The sequence below is a fragment of the Gadus macrocephalus genome, chromosome 2, assembly GCF_031168955.1.
Source record: "Gadus macrocephalus chromosome 2, ASM3116895v1".
In the NCBI taxonomy this organism is placed as follows: domain Eukaryota; kingdom Metazoa; phylum Chordata; class Actinopteri; order Gadiformes; family Gadidae; genus Gadus; species Gadus macrocephalus.
In genome coordinates, this window is record NC_082383.1 from 22,719,042 (window position 1) to 22,738,207 (window position 19,166).

Sequence of the window (19,166 nt, forward strand, 5' to 3'; positions counted from 1 at the left end):
TCTCTCGCTCCGCGTCCCTCGCCCTTCTAAACCCGGGATTAACGCGGCTCATCGGTATTGAAATCTCATTCATCATCATGGATGAGCTCAGCTCTAATGCCTTGGGTTTTGCGTTCGGCAACGGGCCGAGCCACAGAGCACTGCATGGACTGGACTGCAGACTCTGAGGGTGGCCACTTGTACACAGAAAAATACCTGTGAGGCCTCCCTTCATACAATCCATAGTATATGAATATCTTTGTCTCTAGGCCTCACTATATATACATCCGTCTCTCTGTCTCTCTGTCTCTCTCTCTCTCTCTCTCTCTCTCTCTCTCTCTCTCTCTCTCTCTCTCTCTCTCTCTCTCTCTCTCTCTCTCTCTCTCTCTCTCTCTCTCTCTCTCTCTCTCTCTCTCTCTCTCTCTCTCTCTCTCTCTCTCTCTCTCTCTGGGCGGGAAGGGGGGTATTATTTTGTTGGAGGCCTACTCTCCCTAAGTAGACAAATTGTGAATTTGCTCCGTTGAGTAGCAGTGGAGCAAAGATTCTAGCAGAACATTGGCAGGTCTATTGTGCCCCGTTAGACTCTCCTGCTGACATAATAATATATTAGCTCTCTAGCTCCCTCTAGGTCCCCCGATCAGGTGAAGTTCCATTACTTTCCTGTCTATATAACATATATATTGGAGCTGGTGGTTGATTTCACAGCACGTCATTTGTTTAAAGGTGGTTGTTTTGGTGTCACATCTTGAGATGCCTGAATATCAAAACTCCTGCATGCAGAATACCAATCAGGATTTAGGATTACTCTTGATTCAGATCTTTCTTTTGTTTGTTGTTATGCAATCTGCCAAAGCTTGGTTGCCATGGTGATATTGAAAATATTACCTTTCCATATACAGGAGAATCCAATAGACCCGGATGGTGAATATTAAAGCTGAAATGATCAGAGGAATGCAGTCTCCTGGTAGAATGTGCTAATTAAGCTCTGCCTGGGCAGATTCATGTGGGTGATAAGACTTGCTTAACATCTAATAAGCAATGATCTTGGGTTCTTGCACAATTCAATTAAATATTTAAACATAGATGTATGTAATGTCTTTCATTCCCATTATTTCATTCTTGATGTGAAAGATATTCGGCCTAAATCTAATCCCTTGCTGAGCTGTCTTTACACCACATAAAGGTCTTTGACTATTTCAGCAAGCCTGTGTTATTAACTCCCACTACACCTAATTTAGTGTACACCTATTCTGTGCATGCGTGTGCTTGTGAATGTGTGACGTGTGCATGCGTATGTCCTATGTGACGTGCATGACATGGCCTGTGCTGATTGGACTGCTGTTTTTGACGCTATCTAAGCGTCATCGCCATACCAACAGTCCTGACTGTACCGAACAGCACTTTATTCCCGTCCAACGGGGGCAGCAGGAGCCCAGCCAGACCCAGGGTGGCAACCTGTTCTCTGAAATGGACCACTACAATAGCTAATAGGATAGCTGACGGGTGACTAGGCACATTTAACAAAGTACACTCAAATAACAGCTAAATCTTACCTCCTTGCGCCTTTAAGGTGACATATCACACCACCAGCTTGTGGAGTGTGATTAGCCGTCACAAGCCATTTGGAAAATCTGCCCCTTCTGACATCACAAGTGGGCGCGTCCACATAGATATATGATGGATAGATGAGTAACATTTTCTACAGTCCTATGGTTAGGCTGGTAGACTGATCTATCTGGCACACACACTAGGTTTGACACGCCCACTTGTGATGTCAAAAGAGGCCGATTTTCCAAACGGCTTGTAACAGCCAATCACACCCAAACCTGGTGGTATAATACGTCCCCTTTCAAAGCTGAAGCTTGCTTACTAAATACTCTGACTAGATGGTAAATCTGGAGGGATTAACAGGTTTCCTTTTTTCTAGAGCAGAAATTGGGGCCTGTATGTATAGATGCATAGTAACAAGCGTAATTAAACAAAGATGGGGTCAGTGGGGGCATGATTAAGCAAGCTCCTAATTAACATGCCGTGAACCATCCATTGGGATTTACGTAATTAATTGTGACTTGGCCCATAAATATATGTCATTATATGCCTCCATTTTGGAGACAGCGAAAGACAGCGTTGGGGATAGCCTGAGAGAGAGAAAGAGAGAGAGAGAGAGAGAGAGAGAGAGAGAGAGAGAGAGAGAGAGAGAGAGAGAGAGAGAGAGAGAGAGAGAGGGAGAGAGAGAGAGAGAGAGAGAGAGAGAGAGAGAGAGAGAGAGAGAGAAACCAAATCAATAGCTCATCTAGTTGGAATACTTTTAATATGATATATTTTTTTATTATATTTATGTTGTATGACAACAGTTGGTTTTATAAAAAATCCCATCTGATTTTCCAGGCTCCCCCTGCCGTATGATAACGTGCGTGCATTCAACTATGAAGACACCCCAAAAAGTGCAAGAATCATTTTATTACATAAAATTGATCAAATAAGCAGACTGATATAAGTGCTACATTATAGAAAGAAGAGATAGAAAATAAGTGTATTAGAGGGAAGAAAAGGGTCAGGGGCCAAGATGCATGACTGAACAGATGAGTCTTAAGCCTGAAGTGGAAGATGGATAGGGTTCCAGCTCTTCTGATGTCAGTGGGGAGCCACCATTGTTGAGCAAGGACAGACTTAAATTGGATTTGAGCGATAACCGGTAAACCAGTGCAGGGTGCAGAAAAGTGGTGCGTCGTGGGAAAACTTGGGTAGGTAGATAGCATCTGGGTTGATTTATTCTGGACGAGCTGGGTGAGGTGGGTGGATGAACGGAACATGCAGGCAGACCATCCAGTAAGGAGGTGCAGTGATCAAAACGTGAGTAGACGATAGCCCGGACAAAAACATGCTGTGCCTTCTAGGTGAGGAAGAGACAGCAACCATCTCCAGGAGTGGGTTATGAAGCGACTCTGGTAGCGAAAGACAGCTATCCATCCAGTGTCAAAACCAGGTTTCTTGCCGTCAGAGTCAGTCGCACAGAATTGTGTGATGGGAGATGCCCAATGTGGAACAAAGAGCAGCTCAGTCTTATCCAGATTGCGTTAAAGACAGCGACAATTTCATGGCTTTATACACTACCTAAACCATGGTTACTTTATTCCATTCTGCCAAGTCCGTTCCGCTAGATGATAAATCAACACACTGCACGTTTAAGAACAGTTTGCGTACCGCTATGGTCTATTGTCTTCCTCAGCCACCGTAGCGTCGTGTACAGGTGGGCGTGTTTTAGAGGAGGCGTGATTTTGGCTTGGCAACCACTGCTTTGGGCAACCGCTTCACTTTCTGCCGTCCATGTTTCTGCCTCTCTTTATAATGGTTGAGGTTTGAAAGGGGTGTGGCTTTGAGGGAGGCGTGGTTTGTGGTGTCTGAAAAGTAAAATGGCGGACGTTGATGGGATGGGCCTCTTTTTGTGATTTTAAAAAGAAAAACATATGACTCGGTTTTGAATGTAACTTCTGTGTCGCGTAGGAAACAACCGTGATCGGAACACAATGGATTTTATTCCACACAACGGATAAAGAACCGAAGGTAATTGCATTTCTGTGGATTATGCTGTGCTGCTTGCAGGCAGCTGGAGTTAGCTAGCATTCTGCTAATGTTGGCTAGCAGCTAGTAAGGGGCAAAATACCATGCAGCTGTCCAGCGACCTAGACGGACAATCACTGCTTTGCCTGGCATGGTGTATTATATTACAATTATGAACTTGAGAATACAAAATACAATGTCAAACCTTTTTAAATGGCGTATAAACGAGCGCCGAGGTTTACTGAGCCGGGTAAATTCATTTCTAGGATGTTGGGGATGTTGATGTGAATGGATTGACCAAGGCTGCACAATCTCAGTTTGTTTAAACCAAATCTGTTTTTGAGATTGGTCGAGACATATTGGTGTGTGTGTGTGTGTGTACTGTTGCATCCAATGCACCTCATCTTTTTGAATAATTAGCCTATGTGCCTTGAGCATGCTGCTGTCAAATGAGCCTCAAAACCTAGCCTGCATAATCCCCTTATTACATCTGGACGACCGGCGGGTCTTTACTGCCTATTCTACATTCTACATCTAATCGGAAATGAGAAGGACGTTTATTATTGAATACACGTAAAGGATGCGAAGATGCATACCGAACCGGCGTCAACCTGCTCAGCTCAAACCAGGGATGGCATGGACCAGTCCCTCTATCACATCATACAATATCAGCTTTGGCAATCCCTCGCCAAAGGGGTTTTAATAGCCCTCCACATTGATGGATATGCTCATTTACCTGCTCACTCATTTGCCAAGTTACTTGAGAAAATGCACTTTGTAGTTTTAGATCGTCTTTTCTTGCTCTGCTATCCATACATAACAGCTGAACAAGCCGAGGAAGATGGCTCGACTGTTCCCCTTTTGCAAGCATAAGAAGGCTTAGCAAAATCGGTTTGTCAGAATAGAAGATCAAACACTAATGTGGTTCTTTGTTTCAGCTTTTAATTTTAGGTGCGTGTTGAGGCGGAGGGATCAACTCTGAATGTACCTTTTATCCCGAATTTGCCCATTTATTTCTATCAGGAAGACAGGTAATCTTGAAATCTCTTCATTAAAGAAATGTCACCATTCACCTGACGTACGCTTGTTGCGCTATGGTGCGTGGTTATAATGTAAATAGATTGACATATATTACGGTTGAACCATAGAAAGCTGAAGTATGGCGGTGGCATCAGTCACTGCATGGGATACACTAGCAGAAACATGTGAAGGAAAATACTGGATGAGCTTGAAGTCGGATGGATGTTAACCGCAGTATTCATGTTTCCTGTCCTAGGGTCCCTCCCTGATCTGTTCAGGTGTGGCCCCCTGCCCTGACCGCCTAGCTCCAGGTCACGGGCCCACCTGTCTCCGGGGCCCATGGACTTATCACCCGCCGCGGGCTTCAAGAAGAGGCCCTCGGCCCCTTCTCCAAATGGGCACATGGACGTGGCAAAGAGCCCCCCTCCCTACTCCCCCACCTCCAGCCCCTCGTCCCCGTCCTCCTCGCCCTCCTCCCCCTCGTCGGTGTCCTCCTGTCCCAGCGCCACGGCGACGGGCTGTCCCGACGACGTGAAGGACCCCCCGGACGGCGGCGGCGGCGGCAGGGCCAGGCTGTCCGGGGACACGGTGTCGTCCACCTCGGCCTCGGTGCCGTCCCTCTCCAGCTCCGCCTTCTCCTCCTCGGACCGCCCCGGCCCCGGGCGCCGCGCGGCCGCCGACCGGCCCCCGGAGCGGGGCTGCAGGGAGATATACGACCCCTTCCACCCGACGGACGGGGAGCTGGACGGGAGGGCCATGGAGGACGACGAGGACGACGACGACGACGACGAAGGGGACAAATACGACCCCTTTGACCCCACGGGCTCGCCGGCGTCGGACGGCGAGGCGGGGCCCAGCGCGGACGAGCGGGGGGGGAAGAGGGGCGGCGGCGGCGGCGCGGGAAAGAAGCCGAAGAAGGAGCCGCCCCCGGACTCCACCGCCCTCCTCCTCCCGCGGCCCCTCATCAAGCTCTCGCTCCGGCGGCGGCTGGACCGGGCCCCCAACGCCAGCCAGCGGGAGCGCGGCTGCGACCTCTCGGACCACTCCGAGATCGAGGAGGGGGAGATCGTCCCCTCGGTCAACGAGGCGGTCGGCGGCGGCGGCGGCCAGCGGGCCGCCATGATGCCGCCGCTGCCCTCGGAGGGGCCGTTCTCCGTGGGCACCAAGCCGGAGCGCGTCCTGCGGCTGCTGGACAGCGACGGCTTCGTGTCGGTGCGCACGGAGAGCGCCTGGCCCGCCGACGGCTCGCTGCAGGACGACGCCGTGGTGGTGGGCGCCGGCGACCTGCGGCGGAAGCTGGTGAGCCGCCGCAAGGAGCGCTTCCGCAACGGGCCCGCCGCCCCCGCCTCCTCCTCCTCCCTGTCGCCTCAGCCCCAGCCGGCGCCGCCCCCGCCGCCCCCCTCGCTGCCCCCCTCCTCCTCCCCCCCGGGGTCGCCCGCCCCCCTGCTCATCGCCCTGCCCGCCGCCGCCCCGCGGGGCAGCAAGAGCCGCAAGTCGTCCAAGAGCTCCAAGGACCGGGACCGACGCAAACGCAAGGAGGGCAAGGGAGGGGGCGACAAGGAGGAGAAGAGGAAGAAGAGCGCGGCGGCGGCGGCGGCGACGAAGGAGAGGGCCAAGGAGAAGGCCAAGGGGGAGGGGAGTCGGGACAAGAGCCGGGAGCGGGACCGCAGGGCGGCGGACAGGAGGGAGCGGGGGCCCGAGGGGGCCGGGGGCCGACCTCGGAGCAGCAGCAGCAACAGCCGCCAGAGGAAGAAGAGGAGGCACAGCAGCCCCGAGACGTCGCGCTCGCACAACTCGTCGGGGCGCGGCGCACACAGCCGGCGCTCGCTCTCCAGCCCCGACAAGGAGCGGCCGAGGGAGAGGGACCGCGAGAGGGACCGCGACCGGGACCGCGACCGGGACAGGGACCGGGACAGGGACCACGACCGGGACAGGGACCGGGACAGGGACCGGGACCACGAGCGGGACAGGGACCACGACAGGGACCACGACCGGGACCACGACCGGGACCACGACCGGGACCACGACCGGGACCGGGACAGGGAGCGAGACCGAGAACGAGACCGAGACAAGGAGAGGGACAGAGGCCGAGGGCGGAGCGGGGACCGCGCCCGCCGCGCCAAAGACCGGAAGGACCGGGACTCCAGCCACGGCAAGCGGGAGCGGGACCTGGACCTGGACCTGGACCTGGACCTGGACCTGGACCTGGACCGGGACCGGGACCTGGACCGGGACCGGGACCGGGAGGGCAAGGAGCGCTCCAGCAGCAGAGAGCGCTCCGGCACCAAGAAGTCCAAACACGGGCGTGAGGGGCGTCGGCGGGTGGAGGAGGTGGTGGCGGAGGAGGAGGAGGCGGAGCGCGACGGGCGGCCGTGGGAGCGGCGGCGGCGGCGCGACGGGCGCCCGGTGGTGCCGCCGTCCATCCAGGACCTCAACGGCGCCGACCTCTTCGCCATCAAGCGCACCATCACGGTCACCACCACCGTCCCGGGCTCGCCGCCCGAGCCCGAGCCCGCCTCGCCCCCCAGCCCCGCCCCCGCCCGCGGCGCGGACCGCTCCCTCAAGAGGAAGAAGAAGAGGAAGCGGCGGCAGGCGGAGGAGGCGGCGGCGGAGGGGGGCGGCGGCGGGGGGGGCGGGGCCTACCGCAGCCGCTCGCGCTCGCCGCCGCGCTACCACAGCTACGACTCGGACCACTACTCGGACAAGCTGGAGATCGACCTGCGCTCGCTGGACGGCGAGGCGCTGGACTCGGACTACCCCTCTCTGGAGGACACGCCCCCCGCCGCCCTGCCCCCCGAGCCGCCGCTGCGCTCGCCCAAGGCCAAGGCCGCCGCCGCCCCCAAGGCCGGGCGCCACCACCCCAAGAAGAAGTCCCACGACGCCAAGTCGCGGGACGTCCCGGCCGAGTCGTCGGCCTCCTCCTCCTCTGCGGCGCGCACCAAGAGCAAAGGCCCCTCCCCGGCCCCCCCGGGCCCCGCCGACCCCCCCGCCCCCCCGGCCCCCAAGCGCGGCCGCAAGGCGGGCAAGGACAAGGACAAGGAGCGGGACAAGGCGGGCCGCAAGGACTCGGCCCGCTCGGGGGGCAAGGCGCTGAAGAAGGAGGGCGGGGGCGGGGGCAGGAAGGGCAAGCTGCAGTCCAAGGTGTCGGTGATGGTGAGGGAGGGGGTCAGCAGCACCACGGGGGCCCCCAACAGCGCCGGGAAGCTGGGCATGGACCTGGGGCCCACCACGGGCGGGGGGGGGGGGCCCCGTGGTGGGCGGCTCCATCGCGGTGGTGTTCCGCCGGGACAACGAGAGCCGGTCTCCGTTCCTGAAGCCCTGCTCGGAGCCCCTCTCGCTGGCCGGCCGCGGCAAGGAGCCGGGCAAGAGGGGCAAGCGCAGCGCGCTGGCGGCCCCGCCCGCCGCCGCCGCCGCCGCCAGGGCCAAGAAGGCCACGCCCAGCTCCACCACCTCCACCTCCTCCTCCGCCTCCTCGCCCTCCTCCACGCTCGCCACCAAGCGCCGCCGCCGCGCCGCCAAGAAGCCCAAGGACCAGGGCGGGGCCGGCGGGCGGGCGGGGCCCCTGGGGGGCGGGGCCGGCGGGGGCCCCGAGGGCCGCGCCGAGGACTGGGGCGGGGCCCGCGCCGAGAGCCCGCCGCCCGCCGGCACGCGGCTCAGCCCCCACCCGGCCCCCGCCGGCCCCGTGCCCAGCTCCTCCTCCTCCTCCTCGTCTTCGTCCTCGGCCGGCGGGGGGGCGGCGCCCGTCTCCGGCGCCACCCCCCCGCCCCGCACGCCGCCGCCGCCCGTCTCCGCGGCGCCGGCGGCGCGGGACGCCCGGGAGTCGTCGCCCGACTCGCAGACGGTGGACAGCAGCTGCAAGACCCCCGAGCCGTCCTTCCTGGCGGAGGACGGCCCCGCCCCTCCGGCCACGCCCACCCCGGCCCCCTGCAGCCCGCTGGGCCCCGCCCCCTCGCAGGCCGCCCCGGGCCCCTCGGGCCAGGACGACGCCCCCAAGGCCCTGGCCTCGCCCCCCTGCTCCTCCTCGTCCTCGTCGGCCTCGGCGGCGGGGGGGGGCGTCGGCCTCTCGCTGCCGCCCGCCTCCTCGGACCACAACTCCTCCTCCTCCTCCGTGTCGTCCTCCTCGGCCAGCAAGCCCCCGCCGCCGCCGCCGCCGCCGCCCGCCGCCCCCGCCGCCGCCGTCGTGCCCCTGCCCTGGAGCCTGCCCAGCGGCGTGGACTGCACCGCTGGGGGGGTGCTGGCCTGTGAGTGGAGCCTGCTGCTCACACACACACACACACACACACACACACACACACACACACACACACACACACACACACACACACACACACACACACTATAACACACACACACACACACGCGCACGCACGCGCGCACACGCACACGCACACACTATAACACACACACACACACACACACACACAGACACACAGACACACAGACACACACACACACACACTATAACACGCACACACACACACACACACACACACACTATAACACACACACACACACACACTATAACACGCACACACACACACACTATAACACGCACACACACACTATAACACACACACACACACACACACACACACACACACACACACACACACTATACTGCAGCCAACACACAGGTATACATACTAGGGATGGGCACGAGTAGTCAATTCCAAACTCGACTGATCGAATGATTTCCTCGAGGATCAATCGAGTACTAATCGAATCTATTTTTAGAATGCAACGCATCTGCAGCAGGAATTGGCCTAATGATGAACGGCAATATTACCAACCAAACATGTAATGCTTATTCTCCATCAAAACAGTCAGAGTTATCAGAGTATTCATTATTTATTTTGGCAAACGTTCAAAACACATTTTCCTTGCAAAAATAAACATGCGTCTCACAATTTAAATCGCGTCGAACAAAGGCCTGTAACGGTTTCGCTGCACTTTGCTCTAACCGCCATCTCTTAACTTTTTAAATTCTGACGTTGTGCACACGAGCCGCACAGAAATTGTATACATTTCATTTGCTTTGTGCACGGCACGCGCCAGTGGTGCCACACAGAAAATGTATACATTTTCTTCAGAAAACTTGTCTGTGTGTGTGTATATGCAAACTCGAGTTTGCCTGTCCACCAACCGAGTTAATTTGTAACGAGGAGCACTCGAGTAATCGATTCCTCACGCCCATCCCTAATACATACATACTCACACTATACACACACACTACACACCGCTGGCCTCCAGCAGAATGAGGCAACGCCCTGTCAACTTTAGGAAAGGAAAGTTGTGCCGTTGCTCCTCTCGTATTTTGGTTGTTGCACCTAAAAGAAATCGGGAACCTTCAGGTTGAATTGTATTTGTGCATTCGACAACAGAAGTAGAGCGGTCGGTTTGATTTCCCTGTCCGACCGTCCTGCGTGTGTTTTAGATCAGATGTCCCAGGCTCTCTGCACGAGCATTTAGTTTGGTTTCTTATTGTACTGGTTTGTGCATGGAGGTTGACCTTCTAGGAGGTGTTTTTAACGGTTGAATCCACACATGTAGCCTCTTAACGACTGCGTTCTCTCTCTCCCTCTCTGTGTCTCTCAGTGACGGCTCTGCTCTTCAAAATGGAGGAGGCGAATATCGCCAGCCGAGCGAAAGCGCAGGAATTCATCCACGCCACGAGCCAGGTGAGACTGTGTTGACGGATCGATCTCAAACCAGTTGTATAACGGGATGAGTTGATCAAAACGTCTAGCATTGTGTTGATTTTGTTGTAACATTAAAACGTGGCGGTGAATGCTTTTAACGTCTGCTTCAACTGTCCGTCCGTGTCCCGTCTCCTTCCTGTCTCCCTCTCCGTCCAGATCCTCTCTCAGGCCAATCAGAGCCAGTCCCAGCAGCATGCCCCGCCCTCCTCGGCCTCCTCCTCCTCCTCCTCCTCCCTGAACCCTCCCCCCTCCTCGCTGCCCTCCGGCCCCGCCCCCGGCCAGTTCCTCCTCACCAAGGCGCCCCCCGCCCACCTCCACGCCGGCCTCTCCCTGGGGGGTGGCTGCGCCCAGACCCCGCCCCTGCCCGCCGGGCTGTCGGGGATGGGGGGGGACTCCGGGGACATGGGATGGGACAGTGAGAGCAAAGACCCGGACAAGGTACGCGTGGTCCCCCCTCTCCGTTGGCTGCGTCGCGCTCGCGGTCACAGTTAGCCCGTTGCATTGTGGGACTTCAGAGCGGCTGCCTCTAAGCTCAAAGGCAGGAGTGTGTTTGATCCGCATCTTTAAGTTCAACATCAGGGTCTCCCCTCAGGAAATGTGTTAGTGGTGGCGGTGGGGTTTAAAGGCAGACAATTCAACAATTATTTATTAAACACTCACACGGGGATCACAGTCACTGCGGACGGCAGAGCTGAGGTCTAGCCTCGCTGCAGGCTGTCCTGCGTGGTTTTAAAGATAGCACTTCACGGGCCTTTTGGTAACTGCACTCTTTTACAGGTGGACCTTTGATGCGTATTTTCATGCACGCCGTCAGGCCTCAAGTCTGTCTTGTACTTTTGTATAATATTTACAACTTATATAATGTTATTTCCGACGACGATGACTTAGTGCGGCAGTAACGTGTGTTGCTCAGGCGGCCGCCCACGCTGTAGAGTGCTGTTGGGAAACGCTGAACGCCATTGGGTGGGCCTCACCGCACCGTCAGGGCCCTGCTAACTGACCCCTCTGTCGCCGCAGTACCTGAAGAAGCTCCACACGCAGGAGCGCGCCGTGGAGGAGGTGAAGCTGGCCATCAAGCCGTACTACCAGCGCAAGGACATCAACAAGGACGAGTACAAGGACATCCTGAGGAAAGCCGTGCACAAGGTACGCGCTGGGCTAGTCTCACGGAGCGGTAGGATTACTGCGAGGAGGGGGGGGGTTCGATCCCCGGCTCCTCCTAGCTGAGCGTGGAGGGTGTCCCTGAGCGAGACAACCTCACCCTGACTGCTCCTGACGAGCTGGCTGTCACCTCGCGTGGTCGACTCCGCCGTCGGTGTGTGAACGTGTGGATGAATGTGTGAACGTCAGGCAATATTTTAAAGCGCTTTTGGTGACCACTAGATACAAAAAGGCGCGATATAAATGCAGTCCATTTATCATGTCCACATTGTGGGTTTTTACAACACTGCTTGGACTGGTTTGGGTAAGACCCAGGAGTAGTGAAGAGGGCAGAAAATAGCAAGATGTTGTGGCTAATCCATAAAAACACTCTCCATCCCTCACACACCTGTGATTCACTGGCAGGATGAATTCCGTGAACCAAATTGCCAACGGATGATGTTCGCCCTGATCGTCTTGGTGTTTTGTGCATCACAACAATAAGACTCATAGTACATAAATGGCACCTTGTTTTAAATGTAACAAAGACCAAGGTAATGTTGGTGGGCTTCAGGAGGGCCAGGCCTGAGCTAAGCACCATCTCTATCCTTGGGGACAAAGTGCCGGTGGTAGAGAGCTATAGATACTATGGTGTGCACATGATCAATAAACTGGACTGGAAGCAACAAACGGAGGCCGTCTCCAAGAAGGCTCAGAGCAGACTCTGCTTCTTGAGCAAGCTTAGGTCTTTTAATGTGTGTAGCAAAACGTTACGTATGTTTTATCAGTCTGTTGTGGCCAGTGCCGTTTTCTTTGCAGCCCTCAGTTGGGGCAGCGGCATCAGGACTCGTGACTCTAAAGAGCTTAACAAGCTGGTGAGGAGGGCTGGCTCTGTGCTGGGGCCTGCTGTAGTGTATCTGGAGGTTGGGATGGAGAGAAGGATGGTGCTGAAATTGTTGAGTATTATGGACGATAACACGCATCGCTTGAACAATCTAGTGAGTAAACAACAGTGTTTTTAGTGGGAGGCTACGACAGCTGAGCTGCAGAAAGGACAGATTTAAGATTTGTTTTACCTACTGCAATTATAATAACTCCCCTTTTTAGTAAGGAAAGAAGAATATTCATTTAAAATGTAGCTGTCCTGCTTATATATATATATATCAAACTTATATATACATATATAATATATATATATATATATATATATGGTTTGCACCTGTTCATTTGCCCACCTGTTCATTTGCACACCTGTATATTTGCACTCATTTTGTACTGTTATCTCTCTGAGTAACAGCTACTTCTACTTCTACTTCTGCACATGGACCATCCATCCCCCTTCTTCTATCCTAGGCTAGGTATTGTGGATGCATGGTTTTGTTTAGGTGGGATATATATGTATACATGTGTTGTGTTGTGTATGTATGCTGGCTGCTGGAGCACCTACATTTCTCTGCTGAGATGAATAAAGTATATCGTATCTTATCTTAAATATAAATATAAAATTAAAATAACTATTAAGTAGAAACATCCTGGAAAGCCCTTGAGAAATGGCAGATTTCAGCCAACGGCCGTCTCTGTGGAGCGACTGGAGAGCGGCTGTCTGCCGTTGCTCTCAGCGGGTCAGTGCGTCCTGGGTTGAGCTCTCGCCTGGGCAGTGCGTCCTGGGTTGAGCTCTCGGCTGGGCGGTGCGTCCTGGGTTGAGCTCTCAGCGGGTCAGTGCGTCCTGGGTTGAGCTCTCGCCTGGGCGGTGCGTCCTGGGTTGAGCTCTCGGCTGGGCGGTGCGTCCTGGGTTGAGCTCTCGGCTGGGCGGTGCGTCCTGGGTTGAGCTCTCGGCTGGGCGGTGCGTCCTGGGTTTAGCTCTCGGCGGGGGCGGTGCGTCCTGGGTTGAGCTCTCGGCGGGGCGGTGCGTCCTGGGTTGAGCTCTCGGCTGGGCAGTGCGTCCTGGGTTGAGCTCTCGGCTGGGCGGTGCGTCCTGGGTTGAGCTCTCGGCTGGTCAGTGCGTCCTGGGTTTAGCTCTCGGCGGGGGCGGTGCGTCCTGGGTTGAGCTCTCGGCGGGGCGGTGCGTCCTGGGTTGAGCTCTCGCCTGGGCGGTGCGTCCTGGGTTGAGCTCTCGGCTGGGCGGTGCGTCCTGGGTTGAGCTCTCGGCGGGGCGGTGCGTCCTGGGTTGAGCTCTCGGCGGGGGGGGGGGGGGGGGGGGGGGGCAGTGCGTCCTGGGTTGAGCTCTCGGCTGGGCGGTGCGTCCTGGGTTGAGCTCTCGCCTGGGCGGTGCGTCCTGGGTTGAGCTCTCGCCTGGGCGGTGCGTCCTGGGTTGAGCTCTCGGCTGGGCGGTGCGTCCTGGGTTGAGCTCTCGGCTGGGCAGTGCGTCCTGGGTTGAGCTCTCGGCTGGGCAGTGCGTCCTGGGTTGAGCTCTCAGCGGGTCAGTGCGTCCTGGGTTGAGCTCTCGGCGGGGCGGTGCGTCCTGGGTTGAGCTCTCGGCGGGGCGGTGCGTCCTGGGTTGAGCTCTTTTGGGCGGGGATGCTGAGGTTCAGTACCCGCTGGAGGTCCCGGGAGGTGAGGCGAGGGACTCCCAGGAGGGTATACCCACGGTGTCCGTCCCTCGGATGGTGTGGTGGAATCAACCGAGATACAAACACCTCGACTAACTTAAGAGAGAGGAAAGGAAATCCAGGGGTCCGGAGCAAGTATTGACAAAAAAGACTTCATCGTTTTAAAAGGGACAACAACAAGGCTGAATGGTTTTTAAAGCACTGAGGGTCAACGGATCCCACGTCCTCTTCATCCACACACACATGGCGGTTTCTTGTCGGAGGTGTCCGCCCATAATCAATCACAAATTCCTCTAAGCGAATGGTCAACGAGATAATCTAGAACACCAGGCTGAGGTCAGCACGCATTGACCCCGTAGCATCCTGCTCCTGTAGGGGGGGGTTCCAACATACGCTCTGACCCCAGACTCCCTGGCACCGTGTCCAGCCCTGGATCAGAGTCCGGAGGCGCTTTAAATGTTTCCTACCATTAGATATACAGGCCTAATAATAATCATGGTTTACCTTAGAATAGAATCATTAATTTCTACCGCAGTGGTTGGGGGGTTAGTGAGGCGGTCTCCAGGGCCTTGGGCTTCGAGTGGTTTAGCCCCCCCCCCCCCCCCCCCCCTGGTCACCAGATGGTCCATCCCTAGTCGACCAACGGATAACTCGTTCAGCGGCGATCCAAGGCGGCGATCTAAACTGTGGGCTGCATACAAAGAGATGAGAAGTACTCGTTTATTAAGGTGTGTGTGTGTGTGTGTGTGTGTGTGTGTGTGTGTGTGTGTGTGTGTGTGTGTGTGTGTGTGTGTGTGTGTGTGTGTGTGTGTGTGTGTGTGTGTGTGTGTGTGTGTGTGTGTGTGTGTGTGTGTGTGTGTGCGTGCGTCCCTCCCCCCCCCCCCCCCCCAACAGATCTGCCACAGCCGGACGGGCGAGATCAACCCGGTGAAGGTCAGCACCCTGGTCAAGCTCTACGTGCAGCGCTACAAGTACTTCCGGAAGCACGGGCGCAACATGGACGACGAAGACCGCGACCATCAGCTGAATTACTGATCACGATCACAGACTCCCCGCCCCCCCCCCCTCTCTCCTACAGACTGATGAAGCCCCCCCCTCGCACGTTGAACTGGGCCTTCAGAGGCCATTCCAGAGTGCTTTTAGGTTTTAACCTTTTTTGTATCATTTGAATTCTTTGGTTTTAATTCAGTGTCTGTTACATTAGGGAGGGGGGCGTACACGCCCCGTATACAAGAAGCCCATGTTTAGTGTTCTGTGGGGGAATACACTCTTGCACACACACCTGGGGAAAAAAAAAAAGTTGTACATACTGTAAGTACACTATGGTAACTTCAACGAGTTGTCTCTCTCTTTATCTCTCTTTATCGCTCTCTCGATGTGAACTATATGCGCGCTGAACCTGTCCGTGAGCCAGGTACTATGTTGGAATGGATAAAAGGATGGTTTTGAACATAGAAGTCCGCCTCTTGAGTCTCTCTTGTCGGTCTCTTCTTGAACTCTCGAGGGCTCGTCTCTCTGGATGAATGAGAATGTTGATCCGTTGGAATTGACTGAATGAATGTGCTGGAAGGCCGACGCCGCAATGTGTGACAAGTTTATCAAGTTTACTTCTGTCCTATTTTGTTTGTTGTAGCTGCCTGTCAAATATAAGCAAACGTACACATGTACGTGGCCATACAGTGGTAAACTGAGTAAAATTATGTGAATTAAATATGCAGTTATGATCACAAACTTTGATTCCAGAGAGGTGGATGCATAATCGATCAACTAAATTTACAAAACTGATAAGACGGAAGCCACGCTCAAAATAACGTTCATGAAGAGGCTATTGAAAAAAACATCTGCACAGACATGTCCACTAGATGGCAGTGTCTACCAGTCAGATTATTCCCGGGTGCATCATTGCACGTTATTAGGGGTCGTCCGACAAAAAACGTAGAAACTCTATTGTATTCGTTTGTATTATTAGGGGTCCTACGATAATGTAGGAACCCTATTGTATTCTTTAATATTTGTATTTTACTATTAGGAGTGTCAAACCATATTATTTTACCCACCGTAAAGTGTGACCCCAGGGGTCGCTGTTGCACCTTTTCTGCAGCACGCACGAGTTCGAAGCGTAGACAGGCATGAAATCGTTCAGGTGCGGAAACATGCACGACTTTAAAAGTAACATTTGTATAGTGATCGATCACTCAGAATGGGTTCATTCGTTTTGTGACACCGGGACATAGTACGTTGAGTGGCTGAAGCAAAGCCGTTGATTTGCCTCTGTGGTGGCATGAATAGGATGGGTTTTTTCTTTTTTCTTTCTTGATACAAACGTTAAGTGGTGTTGGTCGATGGTAATCAGCATTTTAAACAGACAGTAGCCTATAATAGGAAGTGCTCAAAGGTAAATCAAAGTCATTAAATACTGAGTTTTACTTCTTCTGGGGAAAGAGGATATGGTGGTGGACCGTACAAGGCCCCATCCATACCATTGGTCAGTAAAATGCTAATAAAAAAATCAAATGTATTTATTAAGAACATTTAATAGTAAGGGGAAGGGGGGATCTTATGTTATATTTATATTTTGTTATAATGGCCACCGTTTTTAGTTTTTCTTTACTGCAGTTCATGAAATAAACTATGAACTAGGAGCCTTTATTGTGAAGTGTGTTTGTGATTGCAGTGACTTGGGTGGATTTACACACAGCGTAAGGGGGATTTGGGGTTAAGAGCACAATTTATTAGGGCATTAGGGCACTAATCTTGGGCGATCCGAGGTCCTTTTGCCTATACGTTTGGTGTGATGCTGTGGTTATCTGAAGCCAGCTGCCCACTGCGGAACGAGAGCGCAATGAGCGCGCAGAGCCGGCGGCAGTATCGCGCACTGAGTGGCCACTGAAGCGGCCGCAGACTGGAGTTCCAGTGGAAGCACGGCGGGCCTCGGGACGAACCGCCCGCTAGCGAACCGCTGTTTTTAATTTGTCATTTTGGTATTCTGTAGTAGGCCTATGTGTACGATTATTCATGTCTGTAATTCAGTGATTCATCGCAGACTCAGAAAGCAGCAGGAAACAAATCCACGATTTGTCACAATCGACTTTAACTTTTGGAATAAACTGAATAACTGCTTACTATCTGGAGGAATCCACCCATCTATCGCATGTTATTTTGGGACAGTTGCTCATGATTGATAATAACTGGCCAATAAATCATACACCGTTGTGTTTGGTTTCCAGGTGGACATGAGGGAGTTCCAACCTGAAACCCAGGGTGTTTATGTTGGTCATTGTTATTTTATACCTTCATTATATTATGAGTTCAATTTTCTCGATAAGTCAATTGCGAAGGCCAAAATCATGATTTTTCAATTAATATGTAGGCCTACTTAATTGTGCAGCACTACATTAATTTGTGGCCCATTGTCAGTTGGAAGCTCTTAAAGCCCAAAACCTTGGCAATAAGTTTGTTCATTGCTGTATTTCATGCCACCAAATAGTTCTTCAGTAAGGTGATCTCACGACAATATTTATAATGTGTATACACATGCACGCACAAACACAGGGCCACGGTCGAGAGGTCATCTCCCTCATGACGTCACAATGAGCTGCGTAAAGTTATTTTGTCTCAGAATCTTTAATGTTTGCATTTGTCATGACAACTCATATTGAAGCGCTTCTGATCCGAAGTAATGACGATATAAATTAATATGTAGGCCTAGCCTATTTAATTGTGCAGCCAAGTCGTTTTTTTTAAATAATTGTCATACAAAGTCAGATTTATTTTCATATTTGTTCAATCTTTTTTTTATATACATTTATTATTGTTAAGACTTCAATGTTCTCGATTGGTGAATTGCGCAGGCCAAATGACGATATAAATTAATATGTAGGCCTAGCCTATTTAATTGTGCAACAATGTGGCCCATTGTTGGCTAAACCCTTCTGGAATCCCAAAACCTTGGCAATAAGTTTGTTCATAGTTGTATTATATGCCACCAAATAGTCTACAGTAAATATGATATTTATGATAAATAATATTTATATACACATGCACGCACACACAGACAAACACGCGGCCACGGTCGAGAGGTCAGCTGTCTCATGACGTCACAATGAGCTGGATTAAAATAATTTTCTTCGCAGAATCTTTAATGTTTACATTTGTCATGACAACTGTTGCAATCGTATTGAAGACGCTTCTGATCTGAAGAGATATTGCTCGACGATTTCCCTTTAATAAGTGTCTTTAGTCTCAGCATTGTTTCGGCCAGGAACGAACTGTCCAGTTGACGGTTTGATCCAGCAGGAAACAAGGGTAGGTTTCCGTGACTTTCTGCCACTCTTGAGAAAACTTTATTTAACAATTTATTTTCATCACACACCGATGAAAAAAATGCTAGTGATTCACTCAGGTATTGGCAAATAAATAGGATTAATTTGTTTAGGAGTTGATACGCCCTGTCGGGTTGATCTGATGCATCGTTTCTCCGTGAAGGCCTCCCATGATGCGGCCCTCAAATCGGCCACGTCGTTCACCAAAGTCGACACCAAAATATGAATTAATTAATTCACCTAATGAACTATTGTTTTGTTGATTAAACTTTAGTCATCAATCCATCCAATCCCTGACACTGAACACCATAAAAAGGTAAATAGTTAAATCACGGCCCTCGGCTGTCGCAGGCCGAGGTGAATTATTAAGAAAGAGAAAGACAACGTTCTGATATTAACGCACACATTTAATCAGATGCTTGCATAAAGCTTGTTTTCCTCCAGGATGACTGAAAATGCTAAATATGAATTTGTTTCGACCAAGTTACCTGAAATCTCGGGATGTAAATGTGTGTCATAGCGTCAAATGTTAACATTACTGTAACATAATTCACACACATTCATACCAACAGGCCACATATGTCCTTGGCGACTAGAGAGGTCTCGTTCCCATCCTAGGGAGGGATCAGGCTCCTAGGGAGGCGTCCGGCCCGGACAAGAAGCCATTCATTCACGTATCAATTCCAGAGATACGAGCGGCCCAGGCGTTCGACGAACTCAGAAGTTCAGGGCCACAAAGCAAGTTGTAATGCCAACACATAGCCACAAGGGTGCAGCATAGAGACACATACAACATCCAGAGAGGCGGGAGTTCAGCACCATGATTAGCCAATCAGAGCACATAAATAAGTCCACGTCTGCCCAGTATTAAAGTTTCAAGAATCCCATAGCCCCGG

General features: G+C 53.1%; 1 protein-coding gene across 1 annotated transcript; it reads left to right on the forward strand.

The window, feature by feature from the left end:
* Nucleotides 1-3,268: 3,268 nt before the first annotated feature.
* On the forward strand, nucleotides 3,269-15,405 carry scaf1 (SR-related CTD-associated factor 1). Its single transcript, XM_060045905.1, is given in 9 exon segments — nucleotides 3,269-3,543; nucleotides 4,479-4,571; nucleotides 4,817-6,741; nucleotides 6,796-7,799; nucleotides 7,801-8,801; nucleotides 10,156-10,238; nucleotides 10,416-10,697; nucleotides 11,277-11,405; nucleotides 14,843-15,405. Coding segments are annotated over 7 exon segments (4,482 nt in total). The 5' UTR covers nucleotides 3,269-3,543; nucleotides 4,479-4,571; nucleotides 4,817-4,899; the 3' UTR covers nucleotides 14,984-15,405.
* The last annotated feature ends 3,761 nt before the right edge of the window (nucleotides 15,406-19,166 follow it).